At 47.3% G+C, this 22,239-nt stretch overlaps 1 protein-coding gene across 4 annotated transcripts; it reads left to right on the top strand.

Moving 5' to 3' along the window:
• The first annotated feature begins 347 nt into the window (after positions 1 to 347).
• LOC140421799 (uncharacterized) lies at positions 348 to 17,023 on the top strand. Of its 4 annotated transcripts, XR_011947098.1 has the most exons (3): positions 349 to 461; positions 4,979 to 9,010; positions 16,217 to 17,023. XR_011947098.1 is itself a non-coding variant. In XM_072506694.1 (2 exons), the coding sequence occupies exon 2, from the start codon at positions 9,898 to 9,900 to the stop codon at positions 10,741 to 10,743; it is 846 nt and encodes a 281-aa protein (XP_072362795.1). In that variant the 5' UTR covers positions 348 to 461; positions 4,979 to 9,897; the 3' UTR covers positions 10,744 to 10,862. The 4 variants fall into 4 exon arrangements, 3 of the variants coding, with proteins under 3 accessions (XP_072362795.1, XP_072362794.1, XP_072362793.1); XM_072506694.1 differs by lacking the exon at positions 16,217 to 17,023 and having other exon boundaries at positions 348 to 461; positions 4,979 to 10,862; XM_072506693.1 differs by lacking the exons at positions 349 to 461; positions 16,217 to 17,023 and adding an exon at positions 930 to 2,608 and having other exon boundaries at positions 4,979 to 7,809.
• The last annotated feature ends 5,216 nt before the right edge of the window (positions 17,024 to 22,239 follow it).

The raw sequence follows: 22,239 nt of genomic DNA, 5'->3' as shown, positions 1-22,239 counted from the left end.
ACAAAATCCCATTGGTTTCACAACAAACTCTCTCTCTGATGTTTTGCCCCCTGCGGGTTTGCAGCCTCTATAAAGACGGCGGCCGTTAACTCAGGCCTGTCACCGGGAGCAGGCCGCAGCTGCCCCCCCCGCTCGATGCAAACCCGGGCCCGGAAACTTCTTTTTGGGGTTTGGAGCCTCCACCGGGTTTCAGTGAAACCTGCCGGCCGAGTCCAGCATCGGCACTGCGCATGCTCCAGCTCACAATGCACAGGGAGTGATTGACGGCAGCTTTGGGCCAATAGGAAGAGAGGGGTAGGTCTGGAGGACCGAGTGGTTGCAGCTGGTCCTCCAACCATTCGGAGTGAATGAGGGGCGGGGCTGAGCCCGGTCGCTCACGTGGACTGAGGAGCATGCGTAGTGCTGATAGTTCAGGATTCAGGCGGTTGGGTGGAATTCTTCAGCCGGTCAAATTCGATTGGGTGAGTCCTGCGGGAGGAATGGGGCCGGCGGGTGGGTCGGGAGACCTCATAAACACTCCGTGTAGGCCCCACAGTCCAAACACGAAGCTCGGATACGGCAGTTTAACCGGTGAAAGCTGCTCGGGCTTTTCCCCGAGACAGGCCCGGATAAGCGAAGAGAGCCCCGGCTTTGCTCCGCCTCCCATTCACTCTGATTGGCTGGAGGATCAGAAGCTCTTGTTCGGTCACACAGACCCGCGTCCTCTTCCTATTGGTCCGAACCCGCCGTTAACCAGTTCCCAGGCATTGTGAGCGAGAGCAAACCCTTCACAATCATTATGTGGAGATGCCAGCGCTGGACTAAAATAAACACAGAGTCTTACAACACCAGGTTAAAGTCCAACAGGTTTGTTTCAAATACTAGGAGCACTGCTCCTTCCTCAGATGAATGAAGAGGTATGTTCCAGAAACATATATATGGACAAATTCAAAGATGCAGATACAGAATTTGTCCATATATATGTTTCTGGAACATACCTCTTCATTCACCTGAGGAAGAGCACAGTAAGAAGTCTTAACACCAGGTTAACCTGTTCACCCGAGGAAGAAATTCACCTGTAAGAAATTCGCACCCCAATATGCCAACATCTTCATGCACAAGTTTGAACAGGACCTACTCACTGCACAGGACCTTCAACCGACATTATACACCAGATACATCGATGACATTTTTTTCCTTTGGACCCACGGCGAAGAATCACTGAAACGACTACACGATGACATTAATAAGTTCCATCCAACCATCAGACTCACCATGGACTACTCTCCAAAATCAGTTGCATTCTTGGACACACTCGTCTCCATCAAGGACGGTCACCTCAGCACTTCGCTTTACAGCAAACCCACGGATAACCGCACGATGCTCCACTTCTCCAGCTTCCACCCTAAACACATTAAAGAAGCCATCCCCTATGGACAAGCGCTCCGTATACACAGGATCTGCTCAGACGAGGAGGAGCGTAACAGACATCTACAGACGTTGAAAGATGCCCTCGTACGAACGGGATATGACACTTGACTCATCGAACGACAGTTCCAAATCGCCACAGCGAAAAACCGCACCAACCTCCTCAGAAGACAAACATGGGACACAACCGACAGAATATCCTTTGTCGTCCAGTACTTCCCCGGAGCGGAGAAACTACGTCATCTTCTTCACAGCCTTCAACACGTCATTGATGACGATGAACATCTTGCCAAGGTCATCCCCACACCCCCACTACTTGCCTTCAAACAACCGCGCAACCTCAAACAAACTATTGTTTGCAGCAAACTACCCAGTCTTCAGAACAGTGACTACGACACCACACAACCCTGCCATGGAAATCTTTGCAAGACGTGCCAGATGATCGACATGGATACCACTATTACACGTGAGAACACCACCCACCAGGTACGCGGTACATACTCGTGCGACTCGGCCAACGTTGTCTACCTCATATGCTGCAGGAAAGGATGTCCCGAAGCGTGGAACATTGGCGAGACCATGCAGACGCTGCGACAACGAATGAACGGACATCGTGCAACAATCACCAGGCAGGAATGTTCCCTTCCAGTCGGGGAACACTTCAGCAGTCAAGGGCATTCAGCCTCTGATCTCCGGGTAAGCGTTCTCCAAGGCGGCCTTCAGGACGCGCGACAACGCAGAATCGCCGAGCAGAAACTTATAGCCAAGTTCCGCACACGTGAGTGCGGCCTCAACCGGGACCTGGGATTCATGTCGCATTACATTCATCCCCCACCATCTGGCCTGCAAAATCCTACCAACTGTCCTGGCTTGACACAATTCACACCTCTTTAACCTGTGGTTACCCCATCTCTGGATCTGTAAAGATTTAATCAACTCCTAATGGTCGCATTCCAAGCATTGTTTGGCATCTTTGAATCTGGCTATATATGTGTTTCTGGAACATACCTCTTCATTCACCTGAGGAAGGAGCAGCGCTCCGAAAGCTAGTGACATCGAAACAAACCTGTTGGACTTTAACCTGGTGTTGTAAGACTTCGTACTGTGCTCACCCCAGTCCAACGCCGGCATCTCCACACCTGAGGAAGAAGCAGTGCTCCGAAAGCTAGTGTTTGAAACAAACCTGTTGAACTTTAACCTGGTATTTTCATTTTTTTTTCATATTGTAAGACTTCTTCCTGTGCTGTGCAGACGCAGCATTGGTTCACAAAGGGTAGGTCGTGTCTGACTAATTTGGTAGAATTTTCTGAGGCCGTTACCAGTGCAGTAGATAACGGGGAGCCAATGGATGTGGTATATCTGGATTTCCAGAAAGCTTTTGACAAGGTGCCACACAAAAGGTTGCTGCATAAACTAAAGATGCATGGCATTGAGGGTAAAGTGGTAGCATGGGTAGAGGATTGGTTAACTAACAGAAAGCAGAGAGTGGGGATAAATGGGTGTTTCTCTGGTTGGCAACCTGTAACTAGTGGGGTCCCTCAAGGATCAGTGTTGGGCCCGCAGTTGTTCACAATTTACATAGACGATTTGGAGTTGGGGACCAAGTGCAATGTGTCAAAGTTTGCAGACGACACTAAGATGAGTGGTAAAGCAAAAAGTGCAGAGGACACTGGAAGTCTGCAGAAGGATTTGGATAGGTTAGGTGAATGGGCTAGGGTCTGGCAGATGGAATTCAATGTTGCCAAGTGTGAGGCTATCCGTTTTGGGAGGAATAACAGCAGAATGGATTATTATTTAAACGGTAAGATGTTAAAACATGCTGCTGTGCAGAGGGACCTGGGTGTGCTGGTGCACGAGTCGCAAAAAGTTGGTGTGCAGGTGCAACATGTGATTAAGAAGGCTAATCGAGTTTTGTCTTTCGTTGTTAGAGGGATGGAGTTCAAGACTAGTGAGGTTATGCTGCAATTGTATAGGGTGTTGGTGAGGCCGCATCTGGAGTATTGTGTTCAGTTTTGGTCTCCTTACCTGAGAAAGGACATATTGGCACTGGAGGGAGTGCAGAGGAGATTCACTAGGTTGATCCAAGAGTTGAGGGGATTAGATTATGACGAGAGGTTGAGTAGACTGGGACTGTACTCATTGGAGTTTAGAAGGATGCGGGGGGATCTTATTGAAACATATAAAATTATGAAGGGAATAGATAGGATAGATGCGGGCAGGTTGTTTCCACTGGTCGGGGAAAGCAGAACTAGGGGGCATAGCCTCAAAATAAGGGGAAGTAGATTTAGGACGGAGTGTAGGAGGAACATCTTCACCCAAAGGGTTGTGAATCTCTGGAATTCCTTGCCCAGTGAAGCAGTTGAGGCTCCTTCTTTAAACGTTTATAAGAAAAAGATAGATACCTTTCTAAAGAATGAAGGGATTCGGGGATATGGTGTGTACGGGCCGGAGAGTGGAGCTGAGTCCACAAAGATCAGCCATGATCTAATTAAATGGCGGAGCAGGCTTGAGGGGCCAGATGGCCTACTTCTGTTCCTAGTTCTTATGGTCTTATGTTCACAATCATTGTCAGCTCCCTGGTTTGCAGCTGCGGGGCTTCTCCCTCCTGGGAACAGGCCCAGGTTAACGGGCACCATCCTGTTTCAGCCACTGGAGGATGGTTCAGAGGATGGGGGAGGAGGACAAGAAATAAGAGCTCACACTTTGCACTCAAATCAATGAGGACCCTGATCTCTGGCAAGGAAGGAAACCCTGGCAGGTGGGCGGGGAGGATTCACAAACACCCGCTGGAGGCCCCAAACCCCCAATAAGACCCATTGGTTTTGTCAGTCGGCAGGCAGGAGCTGGAGAACTGCACCCAGGCAGAGGAGAGGGAGGGAGAAAACTGGGAGTGGAGGGAATAAATGGGAGTGCAGATGGTGAGATGGGTTTGGATTTCAGCCAAGGGAGGAGGGAGAGTGTGTGGGACTGGGATTTCCAGCTTTGGGGGGACAAGAGAGAAAGAAATATTCCAGAGAAACTAGAATTGCCTGTTCAGAATTTCTATCCTGGACTGACCGTGATGGCTTTTGTAAACTCCTTTTACAGGGGGTTAGAATTGGAGAATTTGCACATAACAAACTGAACCCAACAGAAAGATTTGTCTCTTTGCAAATTCTATACTGCATTGACAGTGATGACTTTTGTAACATGAGAGATTACAGCTCTCAGGAAAGATTAAATGGAGACGGGTGATGTGAGAGAGTGACCATCAATGAACCACAAGTCATAAATACAAGATAGTTATGAATAAATCCAAGGGGACAATACAGACAAAATTATTTATTCCAGGTTCAGAATGTGCAACTCATTACCATGCAAAGGAGTTGAGGAAAGTGCTGAGATGTTTTCAAAAGGAAACGGGACAAGCACATGAGAGAAAATGGAATCGAAAATCAGCTGAAAGGCTGAGATTTGATAGGTGGGAGAGTCGGAGATGTGTGCCGAGTATGGACAGCAGCAGAATCTGTGACAAAATGGCCTGCTTGTGTCTTATATATTCACAGTATCTCAATGTAATCTTCTTTTACAGAATATTTGCAGATGCAAACATCATGTCGAGATCTGATTCATTGATTCATCAAGATCGGCCTTTCAACGTGGAAGGAGAAATGTTTGTCTGTTTTGTCTTTTGGAAATTTTTTTTAAAATCACTGTGATTGGCAAAGCACCAAGACACAGACATCCAAGTAATTTTCCACAGTTAGCTGGAACTGAGTTTTAACCAATCACACAGCATGAAATTAAATTGCAGCATTTACAACAGGGAGACACCGTACTCAGGCTTCAACTGATGATCCAAGTTGGAGAGACATAAGGACATTCGCACCATAGGAATCAAGAAGCAGCAATAGGACATTCCGCCCCGTGAGCCTGTTCCACCATTTAATAACATCACGGCTGATCTGATAGTGACCTCAAATCTGCATCCCACCTGCACCTGATAACTTGTCGATAACCATGGAGAAACCGTGGAAATGTGGGGACTGTGGGTTGGGATTCAAATACCCATCTGAATTGGAAACTCATCAACGTATTCACACTGGGGAAAGGCCATTTACCTGCTCCGTGTGTGGGAAGGGATTCATTCGGTCATCATACCTCCTGACACACCAACTTGTTCATACTGATCAGAGACCGTTTAAATGTGCTGACTGTGGAAAGAGCTTTAAACGCAGAAAGGATTTACTGACACATCAACGCACTCACACTGGGGAGAGGCCATTCACCTGCTCCGTGTGTGGGAAGGGATTCACTCTGTCATCCCACCTCCTGAGCCACCAACTTGTTCATACTGATCAGAGACCTTTTAAATGTGCTGACTGTGAGAAGAGCTTTAAAAGCAGAAATTATTTACTGTTACATCAACGCACTCACACTGGGGAGAGGCCATTCACCTGTTTGGAATGTGGGAAGCGATTTAAGGCTTCGTCAAACCTCCGGGTTCACCGTCAGGTCCACTCTGACCAGAGACCGTTTAAACGTGCTGACCGTGAAAAGAGCTTTAAACGCAGAAATGATTTACTGTCTCATCAACGCACTCACACTGGGGAGAGGCCATTCTCCTGCTCCGTGTGTGGGAAGGGATTTACTCAGTCATCATACCTCCTGAGACACCAACTTGTTCATTCTGATCAGAGACCTTTTGAATGTGCTGACTGTGAGAAGAGCTTCAAAAGGAAAATTAATTTACTGAGACACCAACGTACTCACACTGGGGAGAGGCCATTCACCTGCTCCGTGTGTGGGAAGGGATTCACTAGGTCATCCCACCTCCTGACACACCAACTTGTTCATAGTGACCAGAAACCTTTTAAATGTGCTGACTGTGAGAAGAGTTTTAAAAGTAAAAAGGATTTACTGAGACACCAACGCACTCACACTGGAGAGAGGCCATTCACCTGCTCCGTGTGTGGGATGGGATTCACTCAGTCATCAGACCTCCTGGCACATCAAGTTGTTCATTCTGATCAGAGACCTTTTAAATGTGCTGACTGTGAGAAGAGCTTTAAAAGGAAAAAGAATTTACTGACACATCAACGCAATCACACTGGGGAGAGGTCATTCACCTGCTCCGTGTGTGGGAAGAGATTCACATGTTCATCCAAGCTTCTGCAACACCAGCAAGTTCACACTGGGCAGAAACCGTACTCTTGCTCCGTGTGTGACAAGAAATTTACTGAGTCATCCCACCTGACCAGCCACCAACTTGTTCACACTGATCAGAATCCTTTTAAATGTTCTGACTGAAAAGAGATTTAAAAGTAAACCGAATCTGCGGAAACACCAGCGAGTTCACACGGAAACAGAATCATAGCATTTACAGTGCAGAAGGAGGGCATTCGGCCCATCGAGTGCACCGGCCCTTGCAAAGAGCACCTTACTTAAGCCCATACCTCCAACCTAACCCATAACCCGACCTCACCTTTTTGGACACTAAGGGCAATTTAGCATGGCCGATCCACCTAATCTACACATTTTTGGATTTGTGGGAGGAAACTGGAGCACCCGGAGCAAACCCACGCAGGCATGGGGAGAACATGCAAACTCCGCACAGACAGTGAGCCAAGCCCGAAATTCTGGGACCCTGGAGCTTTGAAGCAACAGTGCTAACCACTGTGCTACCGTGTGGCCCACATGTGGGAGCGGTACTGGGGAGAGGCTGTTTAACTGTTCTGTATGTGGGAGGAGATTCACTCAGTTAAACAACCTGCACAGACATCAGCAAGTTCACAGGCAACAGCAGGGTTTGGATTCAGCTGTTGTTGCTGCTGTTAGTCACATCCAGGACTGAATGATGCCTGGACGTCTGTTTCCAGTGGGGCTCCACAGTTTTCCGGTATATATCAATGATTTAGACTTAAATGTATGCACCGCGATTATACTGAAGTTGCTCATGTGTTTCAGACAATGAGGGAGAAAGCCATGGACTGGGTCAGGAGGATGCCGGCTCGTTGGTCTAGGGGAAAGATGCTCGCTTCAGGGTTTGCGCTACATGAAAGGGCAGCACGGTAGCATTGTGGATAGCACAATTGCTTCACAGCTCCAGGGTCCCAGGTTCGATTCCGGCTTGGGTCACTGTGCAGAGTCTGCATATCCTCCCCGTGTTTGCGTGGGTTTCCTCTGGGTGCTCCGGTTTTATCTCACAGTCCAAAGATGTGCAGGTTAGGTGGATTGGCCATCCCAAATTGGCCCTTAGTGTCCAATATTGCCCTTAGTGTTGGTGGGGTTACTGGGTAATGGGGATAGGGTGGAAGTGTGGGGTTGGGTAGGGTGCTCTTTCCAAGATCTGGTGTAGACTCGATGGGCCAAATGGCCTCCTTCTGTACTATAAATTCTATGAAATAAATGGTCTACCCTGTATCCTCAGACTGCGACCTCTCATTCTGTACACTCCCACCATTGGGAAAATCTTTCCTGCATCTACCCTGTCAAGTCCTGTTGGAATATTATAGGTTTCTATGAGATCCCCCCCCCCCCTCCCCCCCCCATTCTTCTGAACTCCAGCGAATACAATCCTAACTGATTCAATCTCTCATACGTCAGTCCCACCATCCAAGGAATCAGTCTGGTAAACCTTCGCTGCAATCGCTCTAGAGCAAGAATGTCCTTCCTCAGATAAGGAGACCAAAATTGCACACAATCATCCAGGTATGGCCTCGCCAAGGCCCTGTATAATGACAGCAAGATATTCCTGCTCCTGTACTCGAAGCCGCTCGCAATGAAGGCTAGCATATCATTTGCCTTCTTTACCGCTTGCTGTCGCTGCATACTTTCCTTCAGTGATGTGTACGAGGATATCCAGGTCTCGTTGCACATTTCCCTCTCCTAATTTATGACAATTCAGATAATAGCCTGCCTTCTCGTTTTGCTACCAAACTGGATAACCTCGCATTTCTCCAAATTATATTGTATCTGCCATTCATTTGCCCACTCACTCAACTTGTCCAAATCACACTGACGGATCTCTGCAGCCTCCTCACAGCTCACCCTCCCACACAACTTGTGTCATCTGCAAATTTGGAGATATTGCATTTTGTTCCCTCATCTAAATAGTTAGGTGACGCAGTGGTTAGCACTGCAATCTCACCGAGCTGAGGACCATTATTCAATCCTGGTCCCAGGTCACTGTCCGTGTGGAGCCACGTTCTCCAAGTGTCTGCGTGGGTGTCATCCCCATAACTCAGAAGATGTTTACCTCTATTTGCGCGATTCACTCGGTAATGCCGTCTGCAGTCACACAAGGGAGTTCATACTGGGGTGAGGCCGTTGACCTGCTCTCAATGTGGGAAGGGATTTTGTAATTCATCGCACTTCCTGAGGCACCAACAAGTTCACGACTGATTACAGGGATTGGATTCTGTTGTTATTGTTTCTGTTCTCAATTACATCCAGGACTGCATTTGTTCATTCTGTTGGTCAATGGGGATGTTCAGAGAGTTTATTTCTGCTGGACTGGCTGGTCTCATGGCTTCGTCTTCAATGGTCTGATTCTCTCTGAGCCTTCTTGCGAATATCTGGTTTCACATTTCACAAGGACCAAAGAGTGAAAAGGTGTTTGGAGGTTAGAAGATGTTTCATTACCATTTCTGTTTGGAAACCCCCAAAATCATGCCACATTGCCATGAAGATGGGCTGTGGTGGTTACCTGGTTCTTTTGTTTAATTTATCTTGGTGCTTCTCACAGAAGAAAATTATTAGGGTATGAGGGGCAAGTTATCTGAGGTGCACTGGGAAACTACATTAAATAGTATGGTGGGAGACAGGCAATCACTAATATTTATGGAATTATTTCAGATTTATACGGGGATCGGTTAGCTCAGTTGGCTGGATGGCTGGTTCGTGCTGAGCCACACCAACGGCACAGGTTAAATTCCCATACCGGCTGAGGTTCGCCATGATCTGTGTCAGTATTTGTGCTCCACATGATCCTCCACCCACCCCTCTATATGTGTCGTCCCCCCCCCACCAACATCTCCTTCTATTCCTTTCTCCCTCATGTATGTATCTAGTTTCACATTCAATGGATTCATGCTATTCATCTCAACCACTCGCTGTGGTCGTGAGTTCCCAATTCCCACCACTCGCTGGATAAAGAGGTGTCGATTGAAATTTCTATTGGATTATTGAATCCCTTCATAATCTGAAAGACTTCCATCAGTCTTCTCTTTTCCAGAAAAAAGCAGCCCCAGACTTTCCTGAGTGTTAAATGCTCTCAGTTCTGTATATTATGAATCTTTGTTGCACCTTATCCAGTGTCTCTATTTCCTTTGTTCTAAATGGAGATCATCAATGCTGACAGAGCCGGGTGCGGCGATGACCAGCTGAGTCGCACGTTTCGGCAGCTCCCTGTGAAACGGACTTTTGGGCTCTTGATAGGAGCCCCAACGGCAATTTTAACGGCTGAAAACACCGTGCGGTAAACCAGAAGGGTGTTCCCCCTGGACACGGATGGAAAAAGGAGAGGAAAGTGGCCGGATTGCAGCGGATCCTTTGGAACAACGGCAAGGAAGGCAAGCAGAAACCAAGATGGCGTCGGAAGGTGGCAGTTTCATATGGGGCCCTGAACAACAAGAGTTTTTGAAACGCTGCGTGGAGGAGATAAAAAAGGAAATGAAGAAAGAGTTGTTGGCCCCGATATTACAGGCGATTGAAGGGCTGAAAGAGGAACAAAAGACCCAGGAGCAGGAGCTTCGGGTCGTGAAGGCGAAAGCAGCAGAGAATGAAAACGATATACAGGGCCTGGTGGTGAAGTCGGAGATACAGGAGGCACACCAGAAACGATCTGTGGAGAGGTTGGAGGCACTGGAAAATAACGCAAGGAGGAACAACTTGAAGATTCTTGGCCTTCCTGAAGGTGTGGAGGGGGCGGACGTCGGGGCATATGTGAGCACGATGCTGCACTCGTTAATGGGAGTGGAGGCCCCGACGGGTCCGTTGGAGGTGGAGGGAGCATACCGAGTTATGGTGCGAGGATCGAGAGCAGGAGAAGCTCCCAGAGCCATAGTGGTGAGATTTCTCCGTTTTAAGGATAGAGAAATGGTCCTTAGATGGGCGAAGAAAACTCGGTGTAGTAAATGGGAGAACGCGGTGATCCGCGTCTATCAAGATTGGAGTGCGGAGGTGGCGAGAAGGAGGGCGAGCTTTAATCGGGCCAAAGCGGTACTTCACAAAAAAAAGATAAAGTTTGGAATGCTGCAACCGGCAAGACTGTGGGTCACATATCAAGGGAGGCACCACTACTTTGAGACGGCGGATGAAGCGTGGACTTTTATTGTTGAAGAAAAATTGGAATGATTGGACTACGAAAATGAATGTTTGGACAAAGTGGTGGGACGAGTGGGGGGGGTGGCGAAGAGGGATTGTATGATTAATCCTGCGGTATGGTAACTTTTCTTTCTCCCACAGGTGGTGATGGGGGGAGGTGGGGAGGGAGAGGAGATGGGGCGTTGGCCATGGGAGGCGGGGCCGAGGGAGAGGCGCGGGCTTGGTTCCCGCGCTATGATAATTATGGCGGGAATAGAGAAGCAGGAAGGAGGGGGCGCCGCACGGGGCGAGCCGTGATCACGGGGGGAAGCCGAGGTCAGCCAGAGTTTGCTGACTTCTGGGAGCAACATGGGGGGAGTAATTACGCTAGCGGGGGGTCTAGCGGGGGGGGGGGAGGGGGGAATTACTGGGTTGCTGCTGCTGGGGAAAGGGGGGAGTGGGTACGGGAAAGGATGGGCGGGGGGGCACCGTCTGGGAGAAATACAGCTGCGTGGGAACTGGGCGAGAAGCTGGAAAAAGATGATGGCTAACCGGCAAGGGGGGGGGGGTGGGAAGCCCCCCAACTCGGCTGATCACGTGGAACGTGAGGGGGCTTAACGGGCCGATAAAGAGGGCACGAGTACTCGCACACCTTAAGAAACTTAAAGCAGATGTGGCCATGTTACAGGAAACGCACCTGAAACTGATAGATCAGGTTAGGTTGCGCAAAGGATGGGTAGGGCAGGTGTTCCATTCGGGGCTGGATGCGAAAAACAGGGGGGTGGCTATATTAGTGGGGAAGCGGGTAATGTTCGAGGCAAAGACTATAGTGGCGGATAACGGGGGCAGATACGTGATGGTGAGTGGCAAATTACAGGGAGAGATGGTGGTGTTGGTAAACGTGTATGCCCCGAATTGGGACGATGCCAATTTTATGAGGCGAATGCTAGGACGCATCCCAGACCTAGAGACCGGAAAGCTGATAATGGGGGGAGACTTTAACACGGTGTTGGAACCAAGGCTGGATAGGTCGAAGTCCAGGACTGGTAGGAGGCCGGCAGCAGCCAAGGTGCTTAAGGATTTTATGGAGCAGATGGGAGGGGTGGACCCGTGGAGATTCAGTAGACCTAGGAGTAAGGAGTTCTCGTTTTTCTCCTATGTCCATAAAGTCTATTCACGCATAGACTTTTTTGTGTTGGGTAGGGCATTGATCCCGAGGGTGAGGGGAACGGAATATACGGCTATAGCCATTTCGGATCATGCCCCACACTGGGTAGACTTGGAGATAGGGGAGGAAACAGGAGGGCGTCCACCCTGGAGAATGGACATGGGACTAATGGCGGATGAGGGGGTGTGCTTAAGGGTGAGGGGATGCATTGAAAAGTACTTGGAACTCAATGACAATGGGGAGGTTCAGGTGGGAGTGGTCTGGGAGGCGTTGAAGGCGGTGGTTAGGGGGGAGCTGATATCAATAAGGACACATAAAGGGAAGCAGGAGAGTAAGGAACGGGAGCGGTTGTTGCAAGAACTTTTGAGGGTGGACAGACAGTATGCGGAAGCACCGGAGGAGGGACTGTATAGGGAAAGGCAAAGGCTGCATGTGGAATTTGACTTGCTGACCACAGGCACTGCAGAGGCACAATGGAGGAAGGCGCAGGGTGTACAGTATGAATATGGAGAGAAGGCGAGCAGATTGCTGCCACACCAATTGAGGAAAAGGGGAGCAGCGAGGGAAATAGGGGGGGTGAGAGACGAAGATGGAGAGACGGAGCGGGGAGCGGAGAGAGTGAATGAAGTGTTTAAGACATTTTATAAAAAATTGTATGAAGCTCAACCCCCGGATGGGAGGGAGAGAATGATGGAGTTTTTGGATCGGCTGGAAATTCCCAAGGTGGAAGAGCAGGAAAGGATGGGATTGGGAGCACAGATCACGGTAGAAGAAGTGGTGAAAGGAATTAGGAACATGCAGACGGGAAAGGCCCCGGGACCGGACGGATTCCCAGTTGAATTTTACAGAAAATATTTGGACTTGCTCGCCCTGCTACTGACGAGGACCTTTAACGAGGCAAAGGAAAGGGGACAACTGCCCCCGACTATGTCAGAAGCAACGATATCGCTTCTTTTAAAGAAGGAAAAGGATCCGCTACAATGCGGGTCCTACAGACCAATCTCCCTCCTCAATGTAGATGCCAAGGTCTTGGCCAAGGTAATGGCAATGAGAATAGAGGAATGTGTCCCGGGGGTGGTTCATGAGGACCAAACTGGGTTTGTGAAGGGGAGACAGCTGAACACGAACATACGGAGGTTGTTAGGGGTAATGATGATGGCCCCACCAGAGGGTGAAACGGAGATAGTAGTGGCGATGGATGCCGAGAAAGCATTTGATAGAGTGGAGTGGGATTATCTGTGGGAGGTGTTGAGGAGATTTGGGTTCGGAGAGGGGTATGTTAGATGGGTGCAGCTGTTGTATAGGGCCCCAGTGGCGAGTGTGGTCACGAATGGACAGGGATCGGCATATTTTTGGCTCCATAGAGGGACAAGGCAGGGATGTCCTCTGTCCCCATTACTGTTTGCACTGGCGATTGAGCCCCTGGCGATAGCGCTGAGAGGTTCCAAGGGATGGAGGGGAATACTTAGGGGAGGAGAAGAACACCGGGTATCTTTATATGCGGATGATCTGCTACTATATGTGGCGGATCCAGCGGAGGGGATGCCAGAAATAATGCGGATACTTGGGGAGTTTGGGGATTTTTCAGGGTATAAATTGAACATGGGGAAGAGTGAGCTGTTTGTGGTGCATCCAGGGGAGCAGAGTAGAGAAATAGAAGACCTACCGTTGAGGAAGGTAACAAGAGACTTTCGTTACCTGGGGATCCAGATAGCTAAGAATTGGGGCACATTGCACAGGCTAAATTTGACGCGGTTGGTGGAACAGATGGAGGAAGATTTCAAGAGATGGGATATGGTAGCATTGTCAATGGCAGGGAGGGTGCAGGCGGTTAACATGGTGGTCCTCCCGAGATTCCTCTTTGTGTTTCAGTGTCTCCCGGTGGTGATCACGAAGGCTTTTTTCAAAAGGATAGAAAAGAGTATCATGGGTTTTGTTTGGGCCGGGAAGACTCCGAGAGTGAGGAAGGGATTCTTACAGCGTAGTAGGGATGGGGGGGTGCTGGCACTACCGAGCCTAAGTGAGTATTATTGGGCCGCTAATATTTCAATGGTGAGTAAGTGGATGGGAGAGGAGGAAGGAGCGGCGTGGAAGAGATTAGAGAGGGCGTCCTGTAGGGGGAACCAGCCTGCAGGCTATGGTGACAGCCCCATTGCCGTTCTCACCAAGGAACTATACCACGAGTCCGGTGGTGGTAGCTACGCTGAAGATTTGGGGACAGTGGAGACGACATAGGGGAAAGACCGGAGCACTGGGGGGGTCCCCGATAAGAAACAACCATAGGTTTGCCCCGGGGGGAATGGATGGGGGATATGGAATGTGGCAAAGAGCAGGTATAACGCAATTGAAAGATCTATTTGTGGATGGGAAGTTTGCGAGTCTGGGAGCGCTGACCGAGAAATATGGGTTGCCCCAAGGGAATGCATTCAGGTACATGCAATTGAGGGCTTTTGCGAGGCAACAGGTGAGGGAATTCCCGCAGCTCCCGACACAAGAGGTGCAGGACAGAGTCATCTCAAAGAAATGGGTGGGGGACGGTAAGGTGTCGGATATATATAGGGAAATGAGAGACGAAGGGGAGACTATGATGGACGAACTAAAAGGGAAATGGGAAGAAGAGCTAGGGGAGGAGATTGAGGAGGGGATGTGGGCAGATGCCCTAAACAGGGTAAACTCGTCGTCCTCGTGCGCCAGGCTAAGCCTGATTCAGTTTAAGGTATTACACAGGGCACATATGACTGGAACACGGCTCAGTAAATTTTTTGGGGTGGAGGATAGGTGTGCGAGGTGCTCGAGAAGCCCAGCGAATCATACCCATATGTTTTGGTCATGCCCGGCACTACAGGGGTTTTGGATGGGGGTGACAAAGGTGCTTTCGAAAGTAGTAGGAGTCCGGGTCGAACCAAGCTGGGGGTTGGCTATATTTGGGGTTGCACAAGAGCCGGGAGTGCAGGAGGCGAAAGAGGCCGATGTTTTGGCCTTTGCGTCCCTAGTAGCCCGGCGCAGAATATTGCTAATGTGGAAAGAAGCCAAGCCCCCGGGGGTGGAGACCTGGATAAATGATATGGCGGGGTTCATAAAGTTAGAGCGGATTAAGTTCGTCCTAAGGGGGTCGGCTCAAGGGTTTACTAGGCGGTGGCAACCGTTCGTCAAATATCTTGCGGAAAGATAGATAGGGGAGAACAAAGAAGGCAGCAGCAGCGGCCCAGGACTTGGGGGGGCGGGGGGGTGGCCTGAGACAAGGCAGTTGCCAATTAGGGCTAGTTTTTATTTTTTGTTATTTAATATTTATTTATTTGTTGTTGTTTTTGTTTAAATTTAAAAAGGTCATTATTATCTGTATTGTTACAATGTTGTGTAAAGGATGCACAATGTACTGTGTTGGTTGACCAAAAATTTTCAATAAAATATTATTTAAAAAAAATCAATGCTGACAGAACTCCCAGTGTAGTCGAACCATCGTTTTAAACAAGTTGAACATTTCCTCCGTACTTTTCAATTTTATCCCTCTGGAATGGAAGCCTATATATGGGCTCCACACTTTATCATAGATTATCATAGAATGTACAGTGTAGAAGGAGGCCATTCGGCCCATCGAGTCTGCACCGGCTCTTGGAAAGAGCACCCTACCCAGGTCAACACCTCCACCCTATCCCCATAACCCAGTAACCCCACCCAACACTAAGGGCAATTTTGGACACTAAGGGCAATTTATCATGGCCAATCCACCTAACCTGCACATCTTTGGACTGTGGGAGGAAACCGGAGCACCCGGAGGAAACCCACGCACACATGGGGAGGATGTGCAGACTCCGCACAGACAGTGACCAAAGCCGGAATCGAACCTGGGACCCTGGAGCTGTGAAGCAATTGTGCTATCCACAATGCTACCGTGCTGCCCTTTAGGAAGGATGTGAAGTTCTTAGAGACGGTGTAGAGGACATTTACAAGAATGGCACCAGAGATAAGTAACTCCAGTTAGTTGGAGTGACTGGAGCAGCTGAATTTCTCTCCTGAGATCACAGCATCTGGAGGGTGGGGAATGGGGCCATTCAGCCCTTTGTGACCGTGTCGTCTCCCTGTGGAGGAAGCCAGTCTGTCCATTGCCCCGTTCGTTCCCCAAATCCCTGTGAGTTTATTTCTCTCAGTGCTTGTCCAATTTCCACTGAAATCCTTCCGTCATCTCTGCATCTCCTCCCTTATAGGCTGTAGGTTCCAGGTTGTCACCACTCCCTTTACATGCACACAAGGCTGCTGGAGCACAGAGGAGTCTATTTGGCCCATTTTTCCCGTGCCAGCTCTTTGTACAGCGACCCATTTAATCCCAGAGTTCGACTATTTTGTTTTCTTTTTCAGAATGTATCAAATTCCCTTTTGGAAGTTACAGTCCAAAGAGATTCCAGCAACATTTATAGACAGTGCATTCCAAATCGCAGCAACTCGCTGTGTTTTACAACAAATAATTGTGCATATGGTGTGTCTGGAATTTCACAGAGTATTCAAAATGGTGTAATTGACGTGGTTATTGCACAAAATTAAGACTCAACCTTTATCAATAAATTGGTGAGGACACCAAGTGTAATATATCCTCGTTTGCAGACAATTAGAACAAATATACATTTCTATAAAACCTCTCACTACCACTGGACCTCCTACAGTGTTTTAAAGCCAATGGAGTACTTTTGAAACATATTCACTGTTGTAATGTAGGAAACTAAGTACGCATGTGTAATCACATTTAGTTTTTAAATTGTTATTTTCATTATTAAAATTTTTTTTAGAGTACCCAATTCATTTTTTCGCATTAAGGAACAATTTAGCGTGGCCAATCCACCTACCCTGCACATTTTTGGGTTGTGGGGGTGAAAAAACAAAACCACGAGAAGAATGTGCAAACTCCACACGGCAGTGACCCAGGGTCGGGATCGAACCTAGAACATCTGCGCCATGAGGCAGCAGTGCTAACCATTGCGCAGCTTTGCTGCCCGTAAATTGTTATTTTCATATTGTATTCACTGGCCTTAGTAATAAGGTCAAGGAAGCCCTTTTATACCTCTAACATGTGCCTTTCTGCAGCAATGTCACCTTCTGTACCTTTTCTATATTAACTATGTCTTGATTTCATCGCAAAAAAACAATAATAAAATTGAAGTTTATTCAGTAGTGAACATTGATTATGATTAGTGAATTAGTGTATTAGGTAATTATATTGCAAAAACTAGATCTTTAATTTAAAAAATAACACGATCAACCAAAATTTTTCCAGAAACTGCAGAGCGATCAGAATTTGTTTGAAGAAATAAATTACTTGATAATTTTGAGAAGTTACGAGATGTGGTGAGAAGCCTGTATATAATATTACATGTACTCAGCAATGTGACCTCCCACCAGTCGTTGGCGTCAGGCAGCAGTCAGGTTCCGGCTACCAGCAGAAGGTTGTCATGCATACACGAGACCAGTCGCACATAAGGGTAGTTCCAAGAGTTCTAATGTAATTCTGTGATAACTTAAGTCTGTAGAGCATTCTGATCGTTACCACGTGTACATTAATAAATCATCGTTCTGACTAATTCACCAGCAGTTCTGTAGAATCATTGCAAGACAAGATCACAGAACACAACATGAGACACCATATTCTGCCAAGAATATGCGGGCTGGACATTGGAGTAATGGTAATTCAGACACCCAGGTTAATGCTCTGGGGATCTGGGATCGAATCTGCCTATGACAGATGCTGAAATTGAATAAAAGTCTTGAATTAGAAGTCTAATGATAACACTCTTGATTGTTGTGAAAACTCATCTGGTTCACTAATGTCCTTCAAGAAATCTGCTCTCCTTAGGTGGCCTGGCCTACACGTGACTCCAGATCCACAGCAATGTTGTAGTTGATTTGTAAGTGCCCTCTGAAATAGCCTCACAAGACACGCAGTTCAAGGGCAATTGGAATGAGCAGTAAATGCTGCCCAGCCAGTGACCCCCACCTCCCATGAATGAATCATTTTGAAGAAGATTCTTTTCAATTTGAAGACGAGTAAGAAACTGTCTCTGATTGGATTTGATTTATTGTCACGTGTACCGAGGTACAGTGAAAAGTATTGTTCTGCGTACAGTCCAGACCGATTGTTCCATACATGAAAAAACAAAGTGCGGATCTTGGCAGTTTGCTCAGTTCACAAAAGAATTGAATGGCTTTGTAGACGTAGATTAAGATTTTAATCACCCTCCGAAACATATCTAGACAGCTCATACAGACAGACACAAACGATACTGTAACTGAATTAGAGGAAATGTTAGAGATTTAACTGAACCACGTTATTGAAAGATTCAGCCTTAATGATGGAGAAACAGGAAAAGCCACTCGGGGAGATGAGGAAATCCAGGCTCAGTGCGGATTTGCTGTCAGCCCTCCTTTCTTATACATGAACGTAATTTAGGCTGCAGAATGTTTCACACCAAAACACAGAGGGGTCAAATATAAGCAACATATAATTCTCAATTCTCTTCCATTTAACTATATTTGACTTTGTTTAAAAGCTGTCTGAGGTCAAATTGAACAAAGGTTCATAGGATTTCTGTTACCCAGTGAAACGTTTTCTTTTCTTGATCAGTCATGTTTGCAATTCAATGGTGTGTATTTCAGAGTTATTCAGAGTGAAGACTCGAGATCTATTCAATTCAAAATGAAGTCATATATAACAAATAAATATACTGATGTTCAACATTGAATAATGAAACAAATATTGAGTAAAATTGGTGGAAACTTTCTGCAGGAAGACGAATGATGCATTAATGATTGAACAGAGAGCATTGTTCGGTTAGATATTTACTGAACAAATGCTAAACTTCAATATAAGTTCTATATCTTATGGTCTTACAAGTTGAGACATCTGTTTTAATGTAATAAGTGACCTGGCCTCCCAGCCAAACCATTGAAAGCTGCAGCAAGACTGTGCAGTTGAACGTTGCACAGGTCCATTGGTACTGTGCTTCCAGCTGTTTCTGTAGCATGGAGGTTATCACATTCACCTAACGAGCAAAAGGTGCATGGTTCGAAACTGGCAGTAGCATTTAAATGCTTCTCATTTATGATGTGGAGATGCCTGCGTTGGACTGGGATGAGCACAGTAAGAAGTCTTACAACACCAGGTTAAAGTCCAACAGGTTTGTTTAGAATCACTAGCTTTCGGATTGCAGCTTCTTCCTCAGGTGAATGAAGATGTGGGTTCCACAAACATATGTAGAAAAATTCAATGACGCAAAATGGTACTTTGAATGCGAGTCTTTGCAGGTAATTAAGTCTTTGCAGGTCCATACGGTGCGACTGGAGAGAGGGATAATCACAGGTTAAAGAGGTGTGAATTGTCTCAAGCCAGAACAGTTGGTAGGATTTTGCAAGCACATGTAATGTAACATGAATCCAGGGTCCCAGTTGAGGCCGTACTCATGTGTGCGAACTTGGCTATCAGTTTCTGCTCTGCCATTCTGCATTGTCGCGCGTCCTGAACGCCGAACGCTTATCCGAAGATCAGAGGCTGAATGCCCTTGACTGCTGAAGTGTTCCCCGACTGCAAGGGAACATTCCTGTCTGGCGATTGTTGCGCGATGTCCGTTCATTCGTTGTCGCAGCGTCTGCATTGGCCTCACCAACGTACCACGCCTTGGGACATCCTTTGCTGCAGCGTATGAAGTAGATAATGTTGGACGAGGCGCACCATTACACGTGTTCTCACGTGTAATGGTGGTACCCATGTTGATGATCTGGCACGTCTTGCAGAGGTTGCCATGGCAGGGTTGTGTGGTGTCATGATCGTTCTGAATGCTGGGTAGTTTGCTGCAATCAATAGTCTGAGGTTGAAAAATGAAATGAAATGCGCGGTTGTTTGGAGGCAAGCAGTGTTGACCTTGGCAAGATGTTCATTTTCATCGATGACGTGTTGAAGGCTGTGAAGAAGATGTCGTAGTTTCTCCGCTCCAGGGAATTCATCAGGCGGAGTAAACCCAGGCAGACTCCGCACAGTCAGTGACCCAAGCAGGAATCGAACCTGGGACAGTGGAGCTAACCACTGCTACCCTTGATTTATTGGATTCAAGTTCAAATACAAGCCACAATGAAGCATCTGCCGTGGTGGGGTTTGAACCTGCATTCTCAGAGAATTGTGCTGGGTCTCAGGATTACTCATGCAGTGACAATGCCACTGCACCATCACCTCCTCAGTAAATCACTTTGCAGGGCTCGTCCGGGATATGAACCTGGGACCTCTCGCATTTTGGAAACCCCCTAAGCGAAAATCATACCCCACGGTTTTGACGGTATCTCCATGGAGTCAGTGTCTTTGTCCGTTTCTTCTTTGGACAATCAAGTGAAGCTTGGTCCTCACACAGAACACGTGTATGGTTTCCCCCCCCCCGCTTCGTGAATGGTGTTTTTTTTCAGGCTGTAACTGGTTAAAGCTCTTTCCACAGTCAGTTCACTGGAACACACTCACTCGGGTGTGTGTGTGTCTCGGTGCTTTTCCTGTCACACTGATGTTTGAAATATTTTCCCACAAACAGAACAAACATTTTTCTTTCCACATTTATAGTCTGAGGATATTCAGGTCCTGATCAATTGAGTGACACTGTGAGATCTTAATGTGATATTTGGTTTGTGTTTCCTGTCTGAAAATCCTCTCCTAATACCCTGGAAAAGGAGTTTACAAAGGCCACACTATCAGTACAGGATAGAAATTCAGAACAGTTAATTCCAATTTCTGCGGAACATTTTTGTCTCTCTTCTGTCCCCAAAGCTGTAAATCCCCATCCCACACACTCTCCCTCCTCCCTGGGGCTGAAATCCAAATAAAGTATTCGATCATTATTTCTGTTTCCTTTTACCAAAGTTATGTAATTTGAGGTAAGAATATGCTTTATAAGTCACTTCATTCATTGTGACAGACTTTAATCTGAATCGCCCTGACTGAGCAGACAGAATAACAGATGTTAACCTGGTGTCCAGAATTGACTGTGTGGAGATTTGATGAACAATCGCGAAGGTCGTTTCTCCAAATCTTCCAGGGTTTATTTTGTTCTTCCTCTCCCTCTCAAACTAAGTTATATCGGATATCAGACTCAGGGTCCATTCTGGTTCTCTTGCTGCTGACGAAATAACTTCAATCAAATATGGAGAAGACTGAATCCACTGTTTGGTCCCTGCTCCAACCTCCATTCCTGACATACCAACTCTACCCCTCTCCCTGGCAACAGTCTGAGACTTAACCAGTCTCTTTGTAAATTTGGTTTCAGACTGATCCAATGAGCTTCTGACCTCATAGAATTTACAGTGCAGAAGGAGGCCATTCGGCCCATCCAATCGGCACTGGCTCTTGGAAAGAGCACCCTAACTAAGCCCACACCACCACCTATCCCCATAACCCCACCTAACCTTTTTAGATACTAAGGCAATTTACTATCGTCACTTCTTGATTCAACAATTCCATTACACACCTGGCTGCTCTCCCACATTCTACCTCTGTAAACTTAAAGCCATCCAAAAGTCTTCTACCCATGTCTTAATTCACAGCAAGTTCCTTTCCCCTATGATCCTTGTGCTCCGAGACTTATATTCGCTGATCTTGAATAACGACGAGTCCGAATACAGGAGGGAGATAGAGAATCTAGTGGAGTGGTGTAGCGACAACAATCTCTCCCTCAATGCCAGCAAAACTAAAGAGCTGGTAATTGACTTCAGGAAGCAAAGTACTGTGCACACCCCTGTCAGCATCAACGGGGCCGAGGTGGAGATGATTAGCAGTTTCAAATTCCTAGGGGTGCACATCTCCAAAAATCTGTCCTGGTCCACCCACGTCGACGGTACCACCAAGAAAGCACAACAGCGCCTATACTTCCTCAGGAAACGAAGGAAATTCGGCATGTCCACATTAACCCTTACCAACTTTTACATATGCACCATTAGAAGCATCCTATCGGGCTGCATCACAGCCTGGTATGGCAACTGCTCGGCCCAGGATCGCAAGAAATTTCAGAGAGTCGTGAACACCGCCCAGTCCATCACACGAACCTGCCTCCCATCCATTGACTCCATCTACACCTCCCGCTGCCTTGGGAAAGTGGGCAGCATAATCAAATATCCCTCCCACCCGGCTTACTCACTCTTCCAACTTCTTCCATCGGGCAGGAGATGCAGAAATCTGAGAACACGCACGAACAGACTCAAAAACAGCTTCTTCCCCACTGTCACCAGACTCCTAAATGACCCTCTTATGGACTGACCTCATTAACACTACACCCTGTATGCTTCATCCGATGCCAGTGCTTATGTAGTTACATTGTATATGTTGTGTTGCCCTATTATGTATTTTCTTTTTTCCCTTTTCTTCT

This window comes from Scyliorhinus torazame, chromosome 5 (assembly GCF_047496885.1).
Source record: "Scyliorhinus torazame isolate Kashiwa2021f chromosome 5, sScyTor2.1, whole genome shotgun sequence".
Classification (NCBI taxonomy): domain Eukaryota; kingdom Metazoa; phylum Chordata; class Chondrichthyes; order Carcharhiniformes; family Scyliorhinidae; genus Scyliorhinus; species Scyliorhinus torazame.
Note: the sequence above shows the minus strand (reverse complement) of the source record. Positions and strands in the feature narration are given on the sequence as shown.